Source organism: Capsella rubella, unplaced genomic scaffold, assembly GCF_000375325.1.
Source record: "Capsella rubella cultivar Monte Gargano unplaced genomic scaffold, Caprub1_0 scaffold_6, whole genome shotgun sequence".
Taxonomy (NCBI): Eukaryota; Viridiplantae; Streptophyta; class Magnoliopsida; order Brassicales; family Brassicaceae; genus Capsella; species Capsella rubella.
The window spans coordinates 9,043,211-9,066,050 of NW_006238918.1; the positions used below are offsets into that span (position 1 = coordinate 9,043,211).

Below are 22,840 nucleotides of genomic sequence, written 5' to 3' on the forward strand. Positions count from 1 at the left end.
AACACTTTGGTTATTTGTTTTGTTTCCACTTTCCAGACTGCTTTTGTTATAAAGTACTATGGCATTCTTTCACATAATTGTGAATTAATTACTATCGATATATATCTCTATAGAACATGTTTTAACATGTGTTCCTTACCGGAACACGATTGTATTTATTGAACGTTCTCACAATACTAGAAATGTATGTATGCATCAAGATTCGTGGTAGTTTATATATGTCCAAAGCTTCTTAAGTTGGACTAATTGGAGTTAGAACTGACGGCATATTGTTATTGAAATATGATCAAGTCTTCAATGTAGAGTAAAAATGCCTTTGTTAAGATAAAAATAATAATAATATTTACATTAATCGTAGGCCATTTCATTCACGAGCCTCTCACCGCTCACAGTCACAGCAAATCTCTATATGCACTTCGGCCGGTCGATACTTTATCACATGAAACTAGAGGCTCTCTATCCAAAAATCAATTAACTTTTACTTTATATTATCGTTATTAAAAATATTGGAGAGGTGCTTTATCATATGTATGCAGAACAATCATCTTCATATTTTTTTATTTTTTTTTTCTGTGCATGATTGCCTAGAGGATCATGTAGACTACTCCCTTCCTTACCCAACGTCGAGATTCGAATTCGTTATTTCGAGTGTACATTTCTTTAGAGATATCACTTAATGTATAATACAGCTACAAAGGCATGCTTTTAGTAACCAAAACTATCATATTTATTATTGGGTATTCTTATTCACATCATTACTTTCTGGCCGTTGATGATCGATATGGCCCAGTGAAGAGATTTGTTGACCTTGAAACAAGACCTTTAATTTCATGTAGGTAGTAGTATATAAGTATTATTATCTTATAATCCTATTTTACTTAGACATATTTGATGAAATTTTAATTGAAGTTTCCCTAACATATATACAAGTTTCAGTAACTAGGATTTGTATTCTGACGGTTTATAATAGTGTCATTGCTTTCTAACAAGTGGTATCAAACCCACATATTGCATGTTACTACAAAAATATTTAGTGTCCATTATAAGTCAATAGTCACATTACAAAATTACATTGAGTTTTCTAAGATTTGTGCTTGGTTCAGCAGTATCTAGCTATGATAACAATTCTGCGAACATCATATATAGCGTAGTATATATCTTATGATCATTCAAGTGTGCATGGTACAACTTAGTTGTTCCTTGTTCTGTAAGAAAAGACATATTATACTAATATCATCAATCTTGGTCGATTTAAGCTTCTTCTTCCAAGTAGCTTCAGCCGCCTCTGCCACCAATTTAGCGGCCGTATCTTGCTTTTTTCTAGAACTCCATACTAGCGATACAACTTCATCATTGCTAAGCATATCCCAAACCTGAAATGACGAAATATTAAACACCAATGAGTTTCATTCCAAATTTTTAAACTGAAAAAAAAAATAGGAAATTAGTATTTTGAATCATGATCTGTGCAATTACCCCGTCAGTAGCGAGTACAAGGAACTGGTCTTTAGAAGTCATTCGGTATCGAGAGACCTCAGGAACCGCAATAACTCCATGGTCTTTGAGCCTGAAATCTCCAAAAGCTCTTGACATGGCTAACCCTGGTATGTCTTGGTTGGGTAACCACACCCTTTGGCTGCACGGTTCTGCTTTCATTGCGAAAACACGACCTTTACACATCCTGATCCTCTCTGCTTCACCTGAAACGCTAGAACTTGCTAACTAAGTATCATCAACCCTATAATGTTACAAAACAAGAAAAGAGTAATTAAAAGAAACATACTAGGGACATCAGGTGTTAGGTCAGATGTTAACTGCACTGCCCTTATGTCACCATCCTCGGTCATTGTCCCCAATACTGCCCTTGAATCACCAAGGTTTGCTATCACGAGATCATCTCCCTAAAAAAAAAATTCCAATAATCTCCGGCTAAAGTAAAAAGTTCTGAATGGTGGTAGTAGAAACCAAAACATAATAGTTAACTTTTTAATGGTTTGGTCCATATTGGTGTGTTACCAAGGGAAAACCAAACCGGACACTAGTCTAGTATTGTCGGCGACAAGCTAGTTCTGTATAACCTTTAATGTTACCGAAAGACAGAGAAAATAAATGTACCTGAGTTATGGCAACAACACCAGTAGAGCCACTAAAAGAACAATCAAAGACTTGGAGATTAAGCTCTCTATCAATTAGTCTGAAGGCAGTGAAACAAGCTTTTTCCCATTTATGATCTTCTTCTTCACAAACATTAGATTCTTGGTTCTTGAGTGTTAACAGAACCGATGGTAATCTATTCCTCACCATTTTGCTCACCATGTGTCCATTTTTGCCGTGCCCATCAAACACTCCACATAGTTCTGTATCCCTTGTCCCGTATCCCTAAGGGATTAAACAATTATACTCAAATAAATTTTAGGATTTTCATATCTATCTACCCCAATACTTAGATAACGATTTATAGAAAAAGAATAGTAACAAAGAAAAATCAAGAAGTTCTCTTACCAGGTAAAGAACAGCATGATCTTGGTTATGTCCTTTGGTTCCTTGTATAGAGCAAACGGAACCAAGACGATGATGAACCATAAGGTCATGATCTTCTCCATAACACACAACCGCATTACCATCACCATGCTCATTCTCCTCATGAATCTCCGATGATGAAGACGGCAACGAAAAGCAATGACCCATGTATATGACCAAATCTGATCAAATCCTCACCAAAGTCACACAGAATATTATGTTAATATCGGATCGTAGATTTGAATAGGCCTTTTCTTGAAAGTGAAGAAGATTAGATAACTTATAAAGCTGACTTTCTATAAATAACAATATTAGTGTTTACGTGGCACCAACTTGAGTTCCAAGTGTCAATGAAATGAATTTATTATATGGTATGAATCGTATGAGACATGTATATACGTTGACTTGTATGTTCTGTAATAATACATATAAAACGTTTATGTTGCCTGTGTTTGGCTTGAAAGGGCAAGTTCTTATCCTGCCACTAGTTTGACAGAACATTCTACTTATAGATTCATACCTCGATTTGTTTATTTTACAGATTATTCTTTTATTTTTTGGTCAAACATTTTACAGATTATTTTAGTAATTAAATATCTTACACAATAGTTATAGACAAACTAATTTATTTGAATTTGAGTTTGTATCGACAACTCATATTCAATATTTTACAAATTGCAATTATTCTCTTTGGCTAAGAAAGCAAATATTTAAGGGGGAATTTCAAAAATACCCCTTTTCATATACCTCTTTTTAAAAATACCCCATTTTCAAACTTTATCAAAAAACTCACTAAAAATATTGAAATTTATCCAAATATGTGTGTAAACTTATAAATATATACACAAATTACCTTTATATGTGTATAAAACTTTATATACCTTTCATAAATGGCGTAAAAATAAATTATAAAAACCTTATAAGAACCGTATAAACCCTTTTAAAAACCTTTTAAAAACCTTATAAAACTTATAAAAACGATTTAAAACTATTTAAACATTTTAAAATTTGTATCGAATCTCGCAGTAGTAGTTATTATATAGAAGTACCTTATAAACTATATAAAACTTTATAAATTTTTATATTTAAAAAAGGGTATTTTTGAAAATGGATAGATAAAATGGGTATTTTTAAAAAAGGTACACCAAAAAGGGTATTTCTCAAAAATTCTCAATATTTAATTAAAAATAAAAATGATTTAAGTTTACAATTGATGATTACCATCAATCTCCTCCTTTGGATAGCATAGCTCTCTTTCATTGAATACTCAGTTGTTGTAACGTGTCCTACTTGATACCCATCATCAATCTCAACATCCATATAAAGAGGTTAGTAAATGGAAAGCTTTGATCTAGTTTTCATCATATGGCATCGTGACTTTCTATTTTTCCAAATTTTGGAATACAAATTATTCGACATGGTTTGAGTCTTTTGACAGTGAAAGTATTTGAGTATTTAAGCAAAATAATGGAATAAAACGCTACACTGTGATTATTTTACGAAAAGTTTAGTATAGTTATTTCTTCGACAATTTACCATTTTAACAAAAAAATTGGATTATTGAAGTTGGCTGTAAACATTTTCGATATTTATTAATTAAAAAAAAATTGAAATTTATTTTTTATCTATGTCGGTTTTTTATATTTTGGTATGTCCGGTTTGTAGGATTTTTATATAGTTTTTAGCTTTTTAGTATTAGTCGTCTGTTTTTTTTTTATAAATAATATTTTAGATAAAATTTTAGATGTTGGGAAAATCTTGTTTCCGTAAATTTAAGTTTGTGTTTCAAATATTTTATCGTAATAATATTAATAAAAAAAATCTAGATGACAAAGAAAACGAGTAGCATACACTTCATTTTCCGACAAGTTGAGATTATTAGGATGGCTATATAAATTTTTAGTATCTATATTTATCTATCATTAGGTATCAAATTATTTTGACTAGTTAAGTGGCATTTGTTCGGCCACGTAGCCCAAACCTCTATAGATCTTTCTTTCAAATCAGCTTTCGTTATTTTTCGTCATTGAGTCTTTCATACATACATAGTTTGTCAAATTTATATTGTTTATATCAATCACATAGTCAAAGTTAGAGATTCTATTTACAAAAATTACGCATGTCGTAACAAAATTATAATACAGAATTATAATAATTATTATGTAAATATTTTGATTAAGTAGCAGCAGGTAAAAAAGAACAAAGCAATTATAAGTTGGTTAGGTATATATACGTATGAATCAGTAATTGACCGGTTCAGTTTTGGTTTTATTCGAAGAAGAAAAATACAAATTTGTTAGTGAAACGTCGCCGTTTCAACTGTATCGTGACCCAATAAGGCAAACGTATAAACTTTGACCAAACACGCCTAACCTGCTTCAATGGAAAAGTCTCGCCTTTACCTAACCAGACCTTCTTCGCATTTTCGTCTTCCTTCGTGAATCGTGATCTTCCATTTCTCTCGCTTTTAAAGACCTAATCAAAACCCTAAACCCCGCAACCCCTTTCGAATTCTTCGCTCTCTCTCTCTCTGAATCGATTTGTGACATTTGTAGCTATGGAAGCAACGGCGTTATCATCTGGGTTTAATCCTCTTGTGAAGCGTAACGGTTATAGAGTTCCAAGGTTAGGGTTCTCTCTAATCGATTCTGGGTTTTGTTCAAAGCGTGATTTTTGATTTGAAAACTGATCAAAGATTGAGAATTTTGTTTGGGATTTGTTGATCAATTGGTTTTTATGTATGCCCAGGTCATGTTATCAGAGAAAGTTTGTGTCTTTGGTTCGATGTGATATAAAGGAGATATCTTTTGGACTCAACAAGGAATCGAAACTTGAAGGGTCGTCTATTGCGATCACGCGCCGTGGATTGAGTTTTAAGACGAATGTTTTTGAGCAAGCTCGTTCTGTAGCTGGAGACTCTTCTTTTGATGATGTTAAAACAGTTAAAGCACGTTCTCATGTTGCAGAAGATAAGATTGGTGTCTTGCTTTTGAATTTAGGTGGCCCTGAAACTCTTAATGATGTACAACCTTTCTTGTATAATCTCTTTGCTGATCCGGTGAGAATCTCGACTTTGCAATTTTGATTTGTGTTGGAGTTTTTAGAGTTGTCTGGAATGCTGATTCGTGTAATTGTGTTGTTGTAGGATATTATAAGGCTACCTAGACCATTTCAGTTTCTTCAAGGTACTATAGCGAAATTGATATCTGTAGTTCGTGCTCCGAAATCGAAAGAAGGGTACGCTGCTATTGGTGGTGGCTCTCCTTTGCGTAAAATAACTGATGAGCAAGCAGATGCTATTCAGATGGCGTTGCAAGCGAAGAACATTGCTGCTAATGTCTATGTAGGGATGCGGTATTGGTATCCATTCACTGAGGAAGCTGTTCAGCAGGTGAATTTTAACATTCTAATTTTTCTTTTTCCTCACAGCTTAACAATTATCAGAGGCTCCTTCTTAGTTGTGATGAGTTGCTTATGCCTGTTTCTTAGTTATGTTTATCTTACCAAGTTAATTATGTTTAACCAGATAAAGAAGGACAAAATTACAAGACTTGTTGTACTACCATTGTACCCTCAGTATTCTATCTCCACGACGGGTTCAAGCATCCGCGTTCTCCAAGACTTATTCAGGTTTGTGTAAGCTACAAAGCATATTCACCGAATACTTATTTATATGTTTTCAAGATATATCTTAGTTGCATGAATGGCCCTTGACATGAATTATCATTCAGGAAAGATCCATACCTAGCTGGAGTTCCTGTTGCTATCATACAGTCGTGGTACCAAAGGCGAGGCTATGTCAATTCCATGGCCGACCTCATTGAGAAAGAACTTCAAACATTCTCTGATCCTAAGGAGGTATAGTAATTTCTCCCCTTTGGGTTTCCTCCTTCATTATACATTTCTAGTCCCAAACACTGGTTAAACTGGTCCCTTTTTTGTGTGATACAGGTTATGATATTCTTCAGTGCCCATGGTGTTCCAGTCAGCTACGTAGAGAATTCTGGAGATCCATATCAGAAGCAGATGGAAGAATGTATTTACTTGATAATGGAAGAGCTAAAAGCCAGAGGAGTTCCTAACGACCATAAATTGGCATACCAGGTTTGTTCATATCAAATGTTATAAAAGTTGTTTAGCAGTACCTCTCTGTGTTAAACCCTCTAACTGATTCTTGCAAATCCTTTCTTTTCCAGAGTCGTGTTGGGCCTGTTGAGTGGCTGAAGCCATACACTGATGAGGTTCTTGTAGACCTTGGTAAGAGTGGTGTTAAGAGTCTACTAGCCGTTCCAGTCAGGTGAGAGATAATATAATAATCCCTTGCCTCATTTTTGTGTTCTGACAAAGATACTTCCCTAGCCCCAGTCATTAAAAAAAAATCGATCTAATGATATTATCTTTTGATTCTATTCTTTATTAACCATTTTGGCTTTCTCAATTTTCTTTCCAATCTTGGATCTCAGTTTCGTGAGTGAGCACATTGAGACTCTTGAAGAGATAGACATGGAGTATAGGGAATTAGCTCTGGAGTCAGGGGTAGAGAACTGGGGGCGGGTTCCAGCGCTAGGTCTCACGCCATCTTTCATCACCGACTTGGCTGATGCAGTGATAGAATCTCTTCCTTCAGCAGAAGCAATGTCGAACCCAAACGCAGTGGTCTCAGAAGATAGTGAGTCGTCAGATGCTTTCAGTTACATTGTCAAGATGTTCTTTGGTTCGATTCTGGCTTTCGCACTGCTTCTCTCCCCAAAGATGTTCCATGCTTTCAGGAACCATATTATCTAGAAAGAAACTTAAATAGGATTTCCGATGAAAATTCGGTTTTGTGTTAGTCTTTTCTTGGAGACATATCTTGGTTAAATTCAATGTATATAGTCCAATCTTTTGAAGTACTAGTACATCAGCTCTAAGCTGATGTGGTTGAGTAGTTCAATAGATTGGACTATATATATTAAATTTGACTAAGAAATAAACTTAGAGGATTGGAATAAAGAATGAGAAGGGTTACTAGAAAGTTCTTGAGGAAGAGACAGGATTAGATGTATTTCAAATTGATGATGCATTTAGCTACAAGCCTACAAAACATAGTGCTACGTTCCTCTTAGAGATGAGGAGAGGAGTAAATTCTATTATTTATTTTTTCTCCTGTTTTTCAAACTGTAACTGTCCAAAGCATCATCTAATTGCTTTGTTCATAGTTTCAACACCAAACTTGCTAAACTTTCCTATCCATTCTATTATACTCTGTAAAAGTACATGTATTGCTTTGTTTGATCAATCAGATCGAAGTAAGGAAAGATTGACACTAATTATTACTTACACACAACACAAACGACGAACACGTCAGAAGGGTCTCTCTCGTATCTCTCTATACAAATATACACTACACAGACGTAAAAACCATCGAAACTCTGTTTTGGCTCTATGACAGTTCGAGTGGAAACTCATTCCGGCCGTGTCTGGATTAACCCTTGACGTGAGAGATTCTCAATGGAATCCGCAATAACTCTGGCGCTCAACTTCATGTACCCACCTGCACAAAGTATCATCACATCACTACATTTCTTATCCTCTAGAAACCATCACTCATTTAAATCCAATTTTGCACCTGAAGTCAGCATCACAAGAGGAATATTTTTCTCCCTCGCAAATCTGAAGACTTTCTCGTCTCTACTTGTTACGCCATCAGGGCTTATCTGCAACAAGAGTCACCACGTTAGTAACTGAGGAAGAAAACTATGTTTTGCTTGATAGAAATGTGATACCAGAAGTATGTATACAAATTACCTTTAGAAGCCCCAGAGGGTCTCCGTCTAAGATATCTGTCCCAGCATTGTAAATTACCAACTCTGGTTGGAAATTTCGCGAAGCAACCTGAGAGTTACAGAAAGGTTCTCTTTTAAGATCCCTAAAGACACAAGAGTTGCTAATAATGGTTATTCAAGGAACCAAGTTCCCATGCTCCTAATCTATCGTCTATTGTCAGACACTCATACTATAGAACATATGCAAACTGCCAGGAAACAAGAGATTAAGGGAATGGCTGAATGCACACCTCAAGGGCTTCATCTAGTTTCCTCAAATACTCTTCTGTGGTGGTTCCACTCTGTCAAAATATAGAAAAAGTACAGAGCTATAATGTGACACAAGAAAATTAAACTAATTCCACCTGATACGTCATATGTGTAAGACGATAGGCTTACCGCGACCTCAACCTTCTGATCGATAAATCTCCTAGCGCTATAATCCTGTAAGAAGAAAAATATTGCAGATACATCCAACTGTCAAAAGCAAGCATAGACGAAACGGCACCTAAAGTCCAAAGGAATTGGAATGACTTCAAAAGAGAAACGATCCAAATATGACTGCTTACTAAAGGGTATATCCCGGGATTGTACATATCCAGAATGTAAACGCGATCTGCAGACAATATACTGTTATCACCATATTAAACACCATTAAGAAAAAACGTAGGGAATTAAATATAGTGTCTCATACTGTCATCGCCAAGATCTGTTTCGTGGCCATTCCCTTGATGAGCATCAAGATCTATTATCATAACCCTGTACAAGTTTTATAAGGTCAAGAACTAAGGACATACCATAGTTGTGGGGGATTATTTACATATCAAAGTCCCCCAATAAAAGCAAACCGAAACAATTAGATAAAATTTACCTTGATATTCTTAGATGAAGAAATGCAAAGTGAATACAGAGAGAAATATCAGCGAATGCACAAAATCCGCCTCCTCTTTCTGCAGTACAATGATGAAAACCTCCTCCAATGTTTATTGCCCATCCACGCTCTGTTGCTAGTTTGGCCGCAAGAATCGTCCCACCAACCTGTCACACACTGATTCTGTAATCACTCCACATATATAAAGTTCTCGGAAACAATCAACAAATGATTCTTCTACCTGCTTTCTGAATGGGTAAAGAACTTTCTGCTGCACAAGAAAATTTGGAAAAAAGGCAACTGGTGGAACCTATACATTGTAGAAAAGTTAATTCAACAAGAGTCAACGTAGATGACTAAAAATCATGTAAACATCACTAACCTCAGCTATCCTAGCGACAGTAGCACTGCTTTTCAAGCTGTTTAAGTAGTTCTCCGAATGAACCTAATACAGAGAAAACGCAAACAAAACAAATTACACAACCGTCAAGATGCCAATACAGGAGGAACCATATCATTAATGGCCACTAGTGATTGATCAACTACACATCTAAGAGAAAGCCAAGTAGTACCACTAAAAGATCAGTCTTTGAAGCTTCAAGAGGCTCAACGATTGACTTCTCTTCCAAAAACCCATCTGAAACAAGGAACTTGCAAACTCGACCCCATTTGGTAGAATCAAATGGGTGCCTGCACAATATCAGATATCAACCTCAGACCAAAAAGACTCATACTTTCGAATTCAGAAGCTAAAGAGACTAATTCAAAACCTCTTCACCAAAAAAATGAAACTAAAGAAACCAATTAGTCAACGAGTTCCCAAGATTGATCAACAAAGAAAAAGTTCCAAAATTTAGGAAAAGTACTCACAATTTCTCAATACCCATGAACGAGATGTCATACGCCGATGAATAGATAATCGAAACCTATCAATCAAAATCAAAATCAAAATCCCATTTAAAAATCGATAATTTCTCAGTGGGCACGAGCGTAAGTGTTACCTTAGAAAGAGGGACGTCAAAGTAGAGTCTGCTGTTGAGAATTCGCTCTCGCCGGAGAGCTTCGGGATGAGTCGCCATCGAAAAAGATGACATTTCGGAGGTACGAGAATTGCAGAAGAGAAATTTGAAGACTTTGATGGTGACAAACGTGAATAGCAAGTAAATGGCTGAGTTGCGAGTGAACTCGGTCCAGGTCGAGATGACTCTGGTATCTGTCATCAGTTTTTTTTTTTTTGTTATGAAGCGGTGAGATATGGCGACACAAAAAAAAAAAAGAAGCGGTGAGATATTTTTTTTTTTGGTGAGATTTTTTTTGATTAGAGGTGGTGGCGACTAATTTCAAAACGCATGGAATAAGCGCGTTTCACTCATTGACTTTATTTTTAACAAAATTTTCAATTCAACATATGTTATCTCATACTAAAATTATATATAACAAGCATATTCATCGTTGCTTCAGTTTTTTTTTTTTACTTCTAAACGGCTCTATATTTTCTCATGGAGGATGAATAAGCATATAAGTACCATGCACAACACATTCTTTTAAAAAAAAATTATCGTTTGCTCATTTAAATGACCATTTATTCAAACCTCTAAATGATATTTTTACTTTTATTTTAAAACTAATATTTTATCTATTAAAACTATAAGAATATGTTTTTCCGTCAAAACCAGAAAAGTATATTTTATTAGCTTTGATTTAGTAACATGTATCAATCTCGTACGAAATTTACCAGGTTAACAATATAGATTAAAAGAAAAGTGGTATTTAAAAACGTTTTTATAATAAAAATTTTATATTGCTTTTTCTCTAACTACAATTTAATATTTTTGCTATGACTTTTTCTATTCAATGTTGGGGTGTACAATAGAATATCATCAAAGAACACTAATACGAACTAGCATAGGTAAGGACGAAGTAAATCATTCATAACGGATTGGAATGTGGCCGGAGTGTTTGTAAGGATATGCAAGGAATATCGGCCGACTTCATTTTAATTTGGTGGCAACCAGACTTCAGCTAAAAAACAGTAGGTCAGTGCAATTCATCCAATAACTCTTCAATAATGGAAATAGGATAACAGCCCATTTCAAAATTTATATTTTTTGTTATCAATTAAATCTATTAATAATTATTTATACTCTGAATTGTGCGACTTTTGACTAAAAAGAAGCAAACGTCATAGACCACAGTTAATGTAAAACTTATAGGCCACATTTGATTTAAATTATCTTAGTCCTGTTACCTACTTAATTATTTTTCTCTATTGATAAATATTCCAAGGTTTATTCGTACCACCACTATAATTCTTATTGATTTATTGAGGTTTTATTATTACTTTTATTAATATTTTCCAAATTTTAAGCTTCTATATTAAATTACTACTTTAAAATTCCGCATTCATAAACATTATTCCTTCACTAAATCCATACAATGTATAGATTGTCATAATTAGTATATATATATATATATATATACAGAAACGATATACATATGCTAGGATTGGGAGATCTTTTTATTAGATTTAGTATAAGTTACCAATCACAATCGAGAGATTGTAATAAGAGGATCTCCTAATCCTAGCATATGAATTTGATTGATACTTTACATTTGATTCTGGTCTCACAACTAAACAATTTTGAACTTCTTACATTTGGATTTTTCCGGAGGAAGAGATGTTGATAAATAAATAAAAAGATCAAATTTTAAATAATAGTATTACTACATTTTTGCCACCGTAAATCTCAAAGTATACTTAATTATGTGTACTTATAACCCCATGCATATATCTCTCAATATACCGTCGTCCGATTCTAATACAAAGGGGTAAAAAAATTAATGAATAAGTAATTATCAATGGTTGTGACAAAGGACTCGTACCCAAATAGTTTTTGTGTTTTTGTCACTTTCAAACATACAATTTTGCATGTTCTTGACAAAAAAAAACAAAAACAAAAAAACATGTCGATGCTTTGTTGGACAAAAAGATCAAATTCACCATTTCCAAACCCATTTGCTTTCGAGGACATCAACAAAGTTCTTCCGACCATCATCATCAAAACCCTTAACGATCTTTCTTAGATAGAATCCATCTTTCTTGGCAACCCAAAAGCACTCATCCCCACCTACACCACACTCTTTCCTAAACCCGTCTTTGACAGAGAACACTGTCACCACATCTTCGTCCGTGGTTCCAAACCCGCAACGAAACTGGCACCTAAACTCAGTTTTCTGGAACGGCCACAAGTTCATCGTCGTGAACTTCCATATCCTTGACTCCTTAGGCTTTAACATGTCCCATCCCAAGTCGTCCTCGTTTGACCAGCACCTCACAGCAAGCTTCGCTTTTCTTACGCTAGAGACGCCAGAGATTTCGTTCCTTAGCTCTAGACGACCTGCACTGGTTGGTTTTGGTGACAACACCGCTAAGACCACGAAGAAACACCAGAGGAGGTCTCTCCCCATTTGGGATCAAAGCGAACGTTATGTTTTCTTTATTCGTAGTTTTGTGGAGTCTTGGGGCTTACGAAACAGGTATATAATGGTAATTAGACCGTTACTGTTACGGCTTCCAAATTTAGAAATAGTATAAGCTAAGTTTCGTCTATATTTGGAGAGAAGACAGAGAAGAAATCACAAAAGGTTGAAAATTAAAAAATTTGCTGTTTTCTGAAACTTTGACCACATTTGACGTCATCCTTCGTTGAGATTGTTTATCACATAGGTGTTGATAAGTTGAACAGTACAACGTTATCATACACGTTTTTTGTTTTGTTATAACGCGGTTTTGCAACTTTTAAAGTTATTCACAAAATTAATCAAGATTTTCACATTTTCATATTTTCAAAAATAAGATTTTTAAAAAATATATTATTTAGTTTAATGTTAAGAAAATAAGATTAATATATTTCAGCCAATATTATAAATATGAATATCGTTTTTGTTATAAATACGGGTTTAACATTCAATAAAAAGTTTATCGTTTTTGTTATAAATAATAATAAAAGCGATATCGAAAACGATACAAAAAAAATCTTTTAGTTTTTTTGTACCGTTTTCTCTATATATTAGCTAATTCATACCGTTTTGAAATTATTTTACGTGTTTTTTAAACGAATTTTCTACCTATTATTTTTTTTGTATAGTTTTGTGTTACCAATCAAACTCGTAATTAGTAAATATATTGTACCAATTATGATGAGCAGAGTTTGGCTAAATTAACTCGTTAAATGTTGACTTTCTTCGTTTGTACATCTTGTGTTCTTGTGTAGACTGTTCTCGTGTTCCATCAATCTACTATTCCACTTTTTGTTATTCATTTGGTTACAATTGTCCACTAATACCGTTACTAGCTATTGATCTATTCACAATATAATTAACACCATATTATAGATTTGTTCTTCTCATTTTTTCACCATATATATTACAAAATGTATGGTTTTATTACCATGAATATAAACATACAGAGACGAAAATCACGAGATCAACATTGTCAAGGTTGTTAATTAATTAGCTCCAAGATTTTTTGAGAATATCATGTGGAACATACTCATTCCACCTCTCATTACCATACTTGTTACTATAAAACATCGTCTTCCAATGTCTCAAGTAGAGTCCATCCTTCTTAACGACCCAAGTGCATTTGTTCCTGTCTCCACACTGTTCTTTCATATTCCACGACACTACTAGCTGCTTATCCACGCGCCCGTAGCCTGTATGGAAGTGGCAGTAGAAGAAGGTGTGGAATAGCGAAATGCCGAAGGACCAATCCTTGGAAAAATATGACCAGTTCTGTCTCCAACCGAAATCGTTGTCCCGGGACCAGCATTTGTACACAAGCCTTCTGTGCCTTCCCGTGAGCTCGTTTGTGATCTCCAGTCTAAATCCATGGGAGTGAGTCACCATCATTATGGTGATGATTAGTACAAGAACAATGTTCCCATTGAGGGTTTTGGGAATCTTGTTAGCTCCCATATTTGTAAATTATTGTTTTGTTCTTTCTCTTCTTTCGTTTCTGCTCACTCGATTTTTGTTTTTTCGATTTCTCGACGGTGATAGAGTTCGTAGAGACACTACTATTCTTAGACATGTAACTGCTTACGGATTCAGTTATTGCCACATCCACATTTTTCATTACTATATTTAGAAATGTAACTGTTAAGGGGGAGGAACAAGTCATTCTCTAGCTAGCATCCACATTTTAATTACTTTGTTGATTTGTTTTACATTAATCATCTGGTTTAGCTTCTTAACCGCCTTTTCGAGCTACTCAAGTTGCTCCTATCTTTTTGTGCTTTGGTAGAAAAGTTATCGCAACACGTATGGAGAACAACATTAAACATATAAGCACTTGGATAATATATATTCAAAATGAAGAGTACAATTTTCTTAATAAGTACTTAAAAGTTAATACCGCTGATTAATCAAGCATATTAGTTAGAGGGAAGCCTCAATTAGTACAAGAAGATATATTTAAAATGCAAACAAAAAAGTAAAGCCAGCTTAACTAGTTGACTAAAACAAAAAAGTAAAGCCAGCTTAACTAGTTGACTAACATATACTAATATTCACTACTTAATACTTATATATACTAATATATACTTGAAAACTACGATCTTGAATAGATCCTAAAGTTAGTGGGAAGCCTATAAGAGAACATACATGGACTATATATATATGTAGAAGTAGAAACATGATTAAGTGTAACCAACGATCTCAATAATAACCTGAAAAATGGCGTCTCTAAGACTTTCCTTCACTCTATTTTTTCTCTTGGCAGTCTTATTGACATTTTCTGAAGCCAACAACAACAACAGGAAACTCCTGCAAACTCCCACTAGCTACAAACCGCTGTATTCTCCTCCTCCTCCACCGCCTTATCGAGCTCCGGCTCCTCTTCCTCCTCCTCCTCCTCAGGTTTATTCTCGTCCGGTTGCACTTTCTCCTCCTCCTCCTCCTCCTCCTACTCTGATCAATCCACCTCCGGTTACTCATCTTCCTTCTCCTCAAGCTCAAAGAGCCTTCTACTACAGGAAATCTCCACCTCCTCCACCTCCCTCCAAAAAGCCTTGGTGGTGGTTATTGTAGGCGGTAAAACGTGGTTCAGGACAAGACATTTTCAAATGTCTTAAAACATTAAAGAGTGAATTACTCTTGTCTTAACTTGGCTTTGATGTTCCTCAGATTTACTTGAGGTATTCTTATTTTGTAATGTGAGTGTAGACGTGTAGTTTGGTTTTCAACTCGGTTCGTTTAATCATTTTTCGTATTCTTTTCTTTTTTTCATTTAATTTTGATATTATTAATGTTTTTAACTATACATCAAAAATGTTGTAGTATTGTTAATCGATTATGACTTGTTTATGTTTATGTTTTTTTTTTTAATCAAAGGAAGAAAGAACTTGTTCTATAGAATATGTAGTCCTTGACGCAAACTCGATCTTGAAACAAAAAAAAAAAATCCATACGTAGGCCAAAAAAAGGGACGAGACAAAGAGTTCACCACATGTTACAAAAGACAATACCAACACGAATGATTCAATCAGTAAATTAAATGAAAAAATTTGTACATATATATCACACAAAGAAAAAATCAACTAGTTCTATTCTTCAACGTTTTTTTTTTTTTTTAAGAATTTTTTTGCTATTTTTAGTAAGCGGCATTACAGAAATGATCTGTCCTAATCGTCGTCTTCCTCTTGCTCAACATCTTTGTCACCGTGTATGACGTTGGGTTCTGATCTGGTGATGTTGCGTTCCCGTAAAGCCTTAAGCTGTGTCGGGGACCAAGCCTTCCATGGCTCGACTAGCTTGTCAACAGGCCTCACCAACTCAAGAAATCTTAACAAAATGTTGTGTGGGTAATAGGTCTCAAAACCAACAAAGTATACACCATTAGGCCTAATGACGTATGTACACACATGTCCTCCGCACAACATAGATGTCATCGACAATGTCTTGATCTCGACTTCAGCTGTTCCTTGGCTCGACCGGAACTCGCAATGGTGGATCACTACGCCAGTTCCAAATGGTGGGACTTCGAAATCCCATTTAAACTCCGCATGGGGACTCGATATATGCCACCGGAGAGATTTATTAGACGACTTGCAACGGTAGAGAACCACTGGACGTTTCAAGCCATACATTTCGTTCTTCATCATTAACGTGAAACCCACGTCTCCTACAATTGAATCCCCTTGGAATATGATAGCTTGCAATACAAGGCACCAAACTAGGGCTTTAATGGCAATACTAGTTTCTCCTCTCATCATTTTTCTTCTTCTTCTTCTTCTTCTTCTTCTTCTTCTTCTTCTTTTGTTGTAAATTCTTCTTTTGTTGTAAAAACTTTCTTTAACTCTTAATTAGGGCTTTGTTGGTAACACTAATTTTCGTCGTCTTCTTCTTCTTCTTCTTCTTCCTTTCTTGTAATGATTTGATTCTTAATGAAACCTTAATTTTCCTTTTGGTTATATATATTTGACAAAGATAACGAAAAAAAGAAATCAAAGGAAATTAGTTTTGTAGCTACTAACAAGATAACCAATTCCAGAAAACAGTGTATATAGTCGGATAATAATAAAATAGGTAACTAATTAAGTTATCTCTAACAATGTAGTAATTAGTCATACCAATTGATTTGTTACAGCAAAAAATTTATAAATACAACAACATTATTGTTGTAACTTCTAACAGTATTTTCCATGCATGATGTGTATATTTTCCTATATATGTATGTGTACAGTTAGCTTGTGGTTGGTACTTAGTACTCAATATTAGTTTCCTGTTATACCATCCAACGTATACCTATCGAAATCATTGTTAGGGGATATAATCCAAAAACCTTAGTAAACATTGAAAATGACATTATTTAACAAATATAGATTATATTAAAACATGTATCAAAATTGTACGTTTAGGGCCGTTATAAGTATGTGCTAGGAAAAATGGTACGATCGAGTTCATTTTTATTAACTTTATTACACAAAATTTTATGCCAAAGATGTTATAACATCGATCACATAATCTAAATTTAAAATGTTTTGAGGTTGTGGTTACGTTAACATGCCTACTATAGTAAAATAAAAGTACAAAAAGATTTCCGGGTCGGGTCAAAAACAAAAACAAAACCCGACTTCATCACTGGATCTTTTCATTAATTACTGCGTTTATAGCTTTATGGGCCTTTATTTCGATTATTTTCATTGTTATCTAATAGGTTTCATAATGGGTAAAGCCCATAAAAACTTACCACCATGTTTCGAGCCTAAAATAGATACATAAACATAATATTATTATTACTCTATTACTTACATCTTAATAAAGAGAAACGGTGGAGGAAAAGGAGTTAGTGGAAAATGATTAGATTGAGAATCAGACAATACGACACAGGAGCAAGAATTTGATAGTGGACCTTATCTCCATATTTAATAATGGCCCAAAAGCCCAGATTTAATTGTAATATTTCACATATTAGTTACTATTATGAAAATTCCTTCAAGCCCAATGTAAGCCAATCAGTGAATAAATAGAACCGTAAACAAAATAGAATGGTTATCAGAACCACGTACGGTTCACAAACAAAACCATAATATAACCTTCATGAATAAAGTTTTCCGAAAACGGAAATTTCATAAATTGCAAATAAATAATACACACAATTAGTAACGTTCTAAAAGTTTTTTTTTAAAACGTCACTATCTTGATAAATGAATAACAATGAAACACCTATAACCAATTATCCCACATTCCCATTTTTAATAATCCTACAATAACACGTTAGCCTAAAACCACACAAATATTTAATCTTTTTTAAAATAGGTTTTATATAATCCCCAAATAATTACTTACATTTTCAAAACCAAAGAACATTTTATTCAATTCACATCAAAAAATTTTAAAAATCAAAACCGACAACTTTCCTCCGCGCTGTAGCGCGGGTCAGTACCTAGTAATAATGTAGAACATCACCAAATTAACCACCATGCCAACACCTAAACTGTAATCATTTAATATTATAATTATTATTTTTCTTCGGCCAATTTATTCATTAGATACGATTTAGAAAGTTTACAAGAGTTTAAAGAACATATACATCTAGCAAATCCAAAAGAGAGTAAATGTAGAATCCTTGATTCTAGCTTCGTTTGCTAAAACATAGGCCAAAACACGAATCTTTTGCGAGCTTAATTGGATATATATTCCAAATGTCCTTGAATGTCCAAGTGTCTAGGAGGTGGATGAATTAGATGTTTTTTTTTTTTTTTTTTGGTAGGAGGCAGGAGCAAAAGTCTCTTACAATTAATTCAAATATAAAAGAAAATTACAATAGTACATTTCGTGGAATCATGAAATCACTCATATCTTCTAACAACACCGAAACAAGAGCATCCGGACAAATCTCAAAAGAATTAAAACCAAGCGGAAAAGAAAACGCATAGTTGGCTAAACCATATGCTAGACGATTCGCTTCCCTGTACATATGTGTAACCCAAACTATCCAGTCCCTTGAGAAAAGTCACGGCACAAGCGTACCAAGATAAACTAGATGTTTATAAACTATAAATTAAAGGATCTTCCAGAAAAGGTGACATTTTGATAATCAGAAGGCCTCATTTGAAGTAGAACTCTTTCATGAATATTTTCTCACTTTTAAACACTGTATACGACGAAGTTTTAGAGATAAAATAGTGAAAACCCCATATAATATATAATCATATAAATAATTTAGTTACATAATAATACCTAAAATTATTTTTTTTTAAAGAAAATAAACCATAGTACTAAATCACTTTTTCAAAATTAAATAAATATCTTGTTGCAACAATTATAAAAGTGTTACTTGTTTAATTATGTGATCGCTCAACTAATTTCGTTAATTTTCGCCCAAAAAAAAAAAAAACTAATTTCGTCAATTGAAGAAATAATATACCAAGCGAAAAAAAAGGAAAATTAGAAACTAAACATAATCTTTTAATATTTTTGCAATTATACAAACTAAAATGTAAAGTGTAATATATAACTCCATCGTATTATATTGTTCATAAGAATCTCCAACATGTTCCATATATATATTCTTTTGACGACCCTTTAGCCTTATGTGTAGGGCACTAACTCATTGTGAACCCCCTGAGCGACCTTGCTTTTGAGATCCCACACGGCTACGTTTGCTGCGTCGTGGCCAAGGTTTCCACCTAGCTTCAATGTATTTCTTCGGTACAAGCCTTGGATACCTCTCCTCAAAATCCCATTCTTTACCATCAAACCATATCCCTTCCGGTGTAGCCACATGAACTGCACATGCGTTTTTGTTATTACACATCTCAGAATCAATCGCGGTCATACGGATATCGACGTTCGCTGTACCGAGCACCGACCTGAAATGGCAGCGATGAGTCTCTTCCTCAAGTTTTAGGCCACCTTCCAAGAGTACGGTGAAGGAGTGGCCAAACGGTGGCTTTATGGCTCGTCTCCATCCATAGTCAAGACCACTGTTAATAGCTTGACAATGGTAAACGATCTCTGGACGTTTCAAGCCATGCATTCCATTTACTATCTTTAACTCTGTTGTGACAAAATGTGTCCTGACGGTGCAGGAGACCAAGGTGACGTGCAATAGAAGAAACCATGCTAGGGTTGCTATGAATTTATGAATGTTGAACGTCATTATAATATTTGTTAGCCTTTGGATTTTGGGATTTGGCTTGTATGTTTTTTTGGGGTAAACTAAAATGTTGAATGGGAATTGAATTGTTCTTCAGTTTTTAAAAACGTTTTTGAAACTAAAAATCTGTTGCAAATTAAGGCCAGATGTGTTGTTTATTTGTTTGATGTGGAGATTTAGGTTTGCTAGTTCATAAGAAAGTTAAAATAAGCTAATCGGTACGTTGTAAAATTTAACCTTTTTTAGTACGAAAACTGTTTTTTTTTTACACTTAATTGTTTCAACATCATGAAACATATACGTCTGTGTTTGTGCCAACTATTAGAATTCTTTTCTGTATTATTTTCATTTTACGTTTTTTTAAAAAAAATTTGCATCTATATTTAGAGTTACATTAACTGATTATTATTACTAGTTATTAATTGCTAAATCTATAATAGTATGTCGTTTCTTCTCATTTTTTAAACCTACAAGATTTTTTTTTTTTTTTTAACATTTTCTAATTGGACTCCAAAACTTATGTGCATGGTATCAATTTTCTTATTTGTTTTTAAAAGTTGATTATTATTTTTTAATTCACATGGTTTGCTTTCTTTTTCAAAAGCGATCTTATTTACGATTTTTTTTTTTAATAATTGAAAAGAAATCTTTCTATTTTTGATTTCGACTTAAAGAATTAAATTAGATATAATTCCTTATATTTTGATTCATTAGTATACTCCTATGAATAAAATTGGAAAGATGTCAAAAAATAAAAATAATAAAATAGGAACTCTTCTATATATCAATATCATCAGCCCTATATATAAAAAAGGCAGAAGCCTCCATCATCTAACCTAAATTATTTAGTTGTCTTCGTCGTCTGCGAATCCTCCGTCGAAACAATGTCTTCTGCGACCAGCAAATTCTCCATGGCTAAGACATGCGTCTTATGGGACATGGATGATTGTCCGGTCCCCGGTGGTCTCAGTCCTGCGTCTGTCTGTGCTAATATCAAATCTGCTCTCAACAATATGGGTTACTCTGGTGGTACTATGTCAATGTCAGCTTATTCTCTTGAGAAGCTGAACGAACAAGACTTTGAATCCGCTGATGACATCAACCTTGTTCAACTAGATAGTCGTAGTGACAAACATGAAAGGATGTTTAGGGACGTTTACATGTGGGGATTGCAACATCGTGACGAACCAACAAATTTGTTGGTGATCTCGCAAAAGATCTTTTTGGACGATAAATATGTTGCGGCACTTAACCTTTTGAAAGAAAATGAAAACAATATTCTCTTAACACTTCTTCAAGACCCATCACAGTCGTTACAAAGTCTTGCAAGTTCTGTTTGGCTTTGGACCTCCTTATCAACTGGAGCAAGCCCTCTCGGTATCCAAAGCGAAAGCTCAGAATTTGTTGCTCCTTCTCTTACTTCTCCTAGCAGCGGAACTTCACTAGGTGTTGCTGAGAAGAAGAAGATGAAGAAGAAGATGAAGAAGAAGATGCAGAAGAAGATGAAGAAGAAGTTGAAGAAGGAGATGAAGAAGAACACTAATTCTGAGGACTAACCAATGTTACTTTTTTAATTATGCTTTCTTTTATTATGTTTACTGCCTTCTATAATACTATATGTCAATGATTACATCTTTTCTTATCTAGTTGAGTTTAAACAAATAACAAGACAATATTTTCTTCATCCATCTTTTGTCTTATATATATTATGTTTACTGTTTTGTCTTAAAGTATGATAGGAATAAGCCTTACTCAAGTCCACAAAGACCTTTAGGTAGAACATCTCCAAAAGCTAGCTTATGAGTTAGGGTGCCCTTTAAGTCTTATATATCACTTATTAATTTCCTTCCTACTCAGATGTGGAATATTTGTACCCATATCTCAAAGTATATCCTATTTTTCAAAATTAAATTAAAATTAAAAAATTACTTTAGAAAAAAAAAAGTCTACTCTTATGATAATAAATCCTTGAATGCATCTCACTAGCTAATTTGCGTTGAGGATATATATGGCCTGATATATATAGCCTGTCATTACTTAAAATCAATATATATTTAGATTTATATAGTGGCGATACATATGATTCTTGTACATAGAAATCACTTTGTGATCGACATATATATATATATATATATATATATATATATATGTAGTTTTGATATAATATAATGTGTTACACAATGAAAAGAGTTAATTAGCTAGTAATCCCAATATGTTATCTCTCAATTAAGCCTTAGAAATGCGTCGTCGTGGGAACTTCCGCCATTCATACAACGTATTGGTAGGCTTGTAATGAACACCATCTTTCCTAATTGTGTACTGACAGACATAACTCGGGTAACAATCAGCGGAGTAGTCCGTAGTCAAAAAGACATGAAAATTCACATACCCGCGGTTCGAACGGACATGGCAACTTGAGGACATGAACCTTCCATAACCGTCGTACTTGTACCGAATCAAATTGTAACGTTGTCCTGGTTTGCTCTTCCGCCATATCTTGGGACCATGAGAGCATGTGAAACCAGCGTTTCCTCTCTTCAGATCAAACAGTTCGTTGGAGATTACTACATGCGTGACTGTGTTTGGTCTTACCTTAAACTCCTCTTTATGATCTTTCCTATGCTCCGGCGTCATAGATAAGACATTAGTGGTGAAAATTTGCAGTAGGATTAGGAGGAGGAGATTTATAACTATAGTTTTGGGATTCATTACCATCATCTTTTTGAGTTTTGTCTCAGTTCTTTAATCTCAAATAGTATATATATACTGGTTTTTGAGTTGTTTTACTAGTGCTTAACTTTAAACCGATGTATTTTATTTATTACATTCTCTGTTTCTCGCTCAATAGATTGTTGGTCTTGTTTTCTTTTCCTAAAATAGATAATACGTTTATTTTTCTTGTTATTAATACGTTTATTTTTCTTTACTATGAGTGTATATTAATCTCGTAGCTGACTTGTGAAAAAAATAAAATGTCAAAAA

The 22,840-nt window shown here is 34.1% G+C and overlaps 7 protein-coding genes across 8 annotated transcripts; 2 read left to right on the forward strand and 5 right to left on the reverse strand.

Annotated features, from left to right (window-relative positions):
- Nucleotides 1-1,015: 1,015 nt before the first annotated feature.
- Nucleotides 1,016-2,764, reverse strand: LOC17883016 (probable protein phosphatase 2C 72). Its single transcript, XM_006290056.2, has 5 exons — nucleotides 2,503-2,764; nucleotides 2,116-2,379; nucleotides 1,784-1,901; nucleotides 1,477-1,700; nucleotides 1,016-1,373 (listed from the first exon to the last, which is right to left on the reverse strand). Exons 1-5 carry the CDS (start codon nucleotides 2,686-2,688, stop codon nucleotides 1,170-1,172), a joined length of 996 nt encoding a protein of 331 aa, XP_006290118.1. The 5' UTR covers nucleotides 2,689-2,764; the 3' UTR covers nucleotides 1,016-1,169.
- A 2,140-nt stretch (nucleotides 2,765-4,904) lies between these two features.
- LOC17884121 (ferrochelatase-1, chloroplastic/mitochondrial) lies at nucleotides 4,905-7,663 on the forward strand. Its single transcript, XM_006287593.2, has 8 exons — nucleotides 4,905-5,145; nucleotides 5,269-5,578; nucleotides 5,666-5,911; nucleotides 6,047-6,150; nucleotides 6,252-6,378; nucleotides 6,472-6,624; nucleotides 6,717-6,817; nucleotides 6,984-7,663. The coding sequence occupies exons 1-8, from the start codon at nucleotides 5,078-5,080 to the stop codon at nucleotides 7,303-7,305; spliced, it is 1,431 nt and encodes a 476-aa protein (XP_006287655.1). The 5' UTR covers nucleotides 4,905-5,077; the 3' UTR covers nucleotides 7,306-7,663.
- Nucleotides 7,664-7,732: 69 nt separating this feature from the next.
- Nucleotides 7,733-10,449, reverse strand: LOC17883626 (histone deacetylase 2). Its single transcript, XM_023780191.1, has 13 exons — nucleotides 10,197-10,449; nucleotides 10,066-10,121; nucleotides 9,768-9,885; nucleotides 9,578-9,640; nucleotides 9,437-9,505; nucleotides 9,196-9,362; nucleotides 9,019-9,083; nucleotides 8,894-8,940; nucleotides 8,724-8,768; nucleotides 8,576-8,626; nucleotides 8,308-8,394; nucleotides 8,129-8,216; nucleotides 7,733-8,053 (listed from the first exon to the last, which is right to left on the reverse strand). The coding sequence occupies exons 1-13, from the start codon at nucleotides 10,413-10,415 to the stop codon at nucleotides 7,965-7,967; spliced, it is 1,164 nt and encodes a 387-aa protein (XP_023635959.1). The 5' UTR covers nucleotides 10,416-10,449; the 3' UTR covers nucleotides 7,733-7,964.
- A 1,743-nt stretch (nucleotides 10,450-12,192) lies between these two features.
- LOC17883489 (S-protein homolog 13) lies at nucleotides 12,193-12,669 on the reverse strand. The gene has a single exon (XM_006289662.2). The coding sequence runs from the start codon at nucleotides 12,661-12,663 to the stop codon at nucleotides 12,193-12,195; it is 471 nt and encodes a 156-aa protein (XP_006289724.1). The 5' UTR covers nucleotides 12,664-12,669.
- A 922-nt stretch (nucleotides 12,670-13,591) lies between these two features.
- Nucleotides 13,592-14,206, reverse strand: LOC17882078 (S-protein homolog 12). The gene has a single exon (XM_006289216.2). It carries the CDS (start codon nucleotides 14,170-14,172, stop codon nucleotides 13,708-13,710), a length of 465 nt encoding a protein of 154 aa, XP_006289278.1. The 5' UTR covers nucleotides 14,173-14,206; the 3' UTR covers nucleotides 13,592-13,707.
- Nucleotides 14,207-14,931: 725 nt separating this feature from the next.
- Nucleotides 14,932-15,369, forward strand: LOC111830204 (leucine-rich repeat extensin-like protein 3). Its single transcript, XM_023781766.1, has one exon. The coding sequence runs from the start codon at nucleotides 14,932-14,934 to the stop codon at nucleotides 15,283-15,285; it is 354 nt and encodes a 117-aa protein (XP_023637534.1). The 3' UTR covers nucleotides 15,286-15,369.
- A 509-nt stretch (nucleotides 15,370-15,878) lies between these two features.
- On the reverse strand, nucleotides 15,879-22,576 carry LOC17882394. Of its 2 annotated transcripts, XM_023781883.1 has the most exons (4): nucleotides 22,297-22,492; nucleotides 19,568-19,824; nucleotides 19,321-19,516; nucleotides 15,879-16,378 (listed from the first exon to the last, which is right to left on the reverse strand). In XM_023781883.1, the coding sequence occupies exons 1-4, from the start codon at nucleotides 22,490-22,492 to the stop codon at nucleotides 15,879-15,881; spliced, it is 1,149 nt and encodes a 382-aa protein (XP_023637651.1). The 2 variants fall into 2 exon arrangements, with proteins under 2 accessions (XP_023637651.1, XP_023637650.1); XM_023781882.1 differs by having other exon boundaries at nucleotides 19,321-19,824; nucleotides 22,297-22,576.
- Between the last annotated feature and the right edge of the window lie 264 nt (nucleotides 22,577-22,840).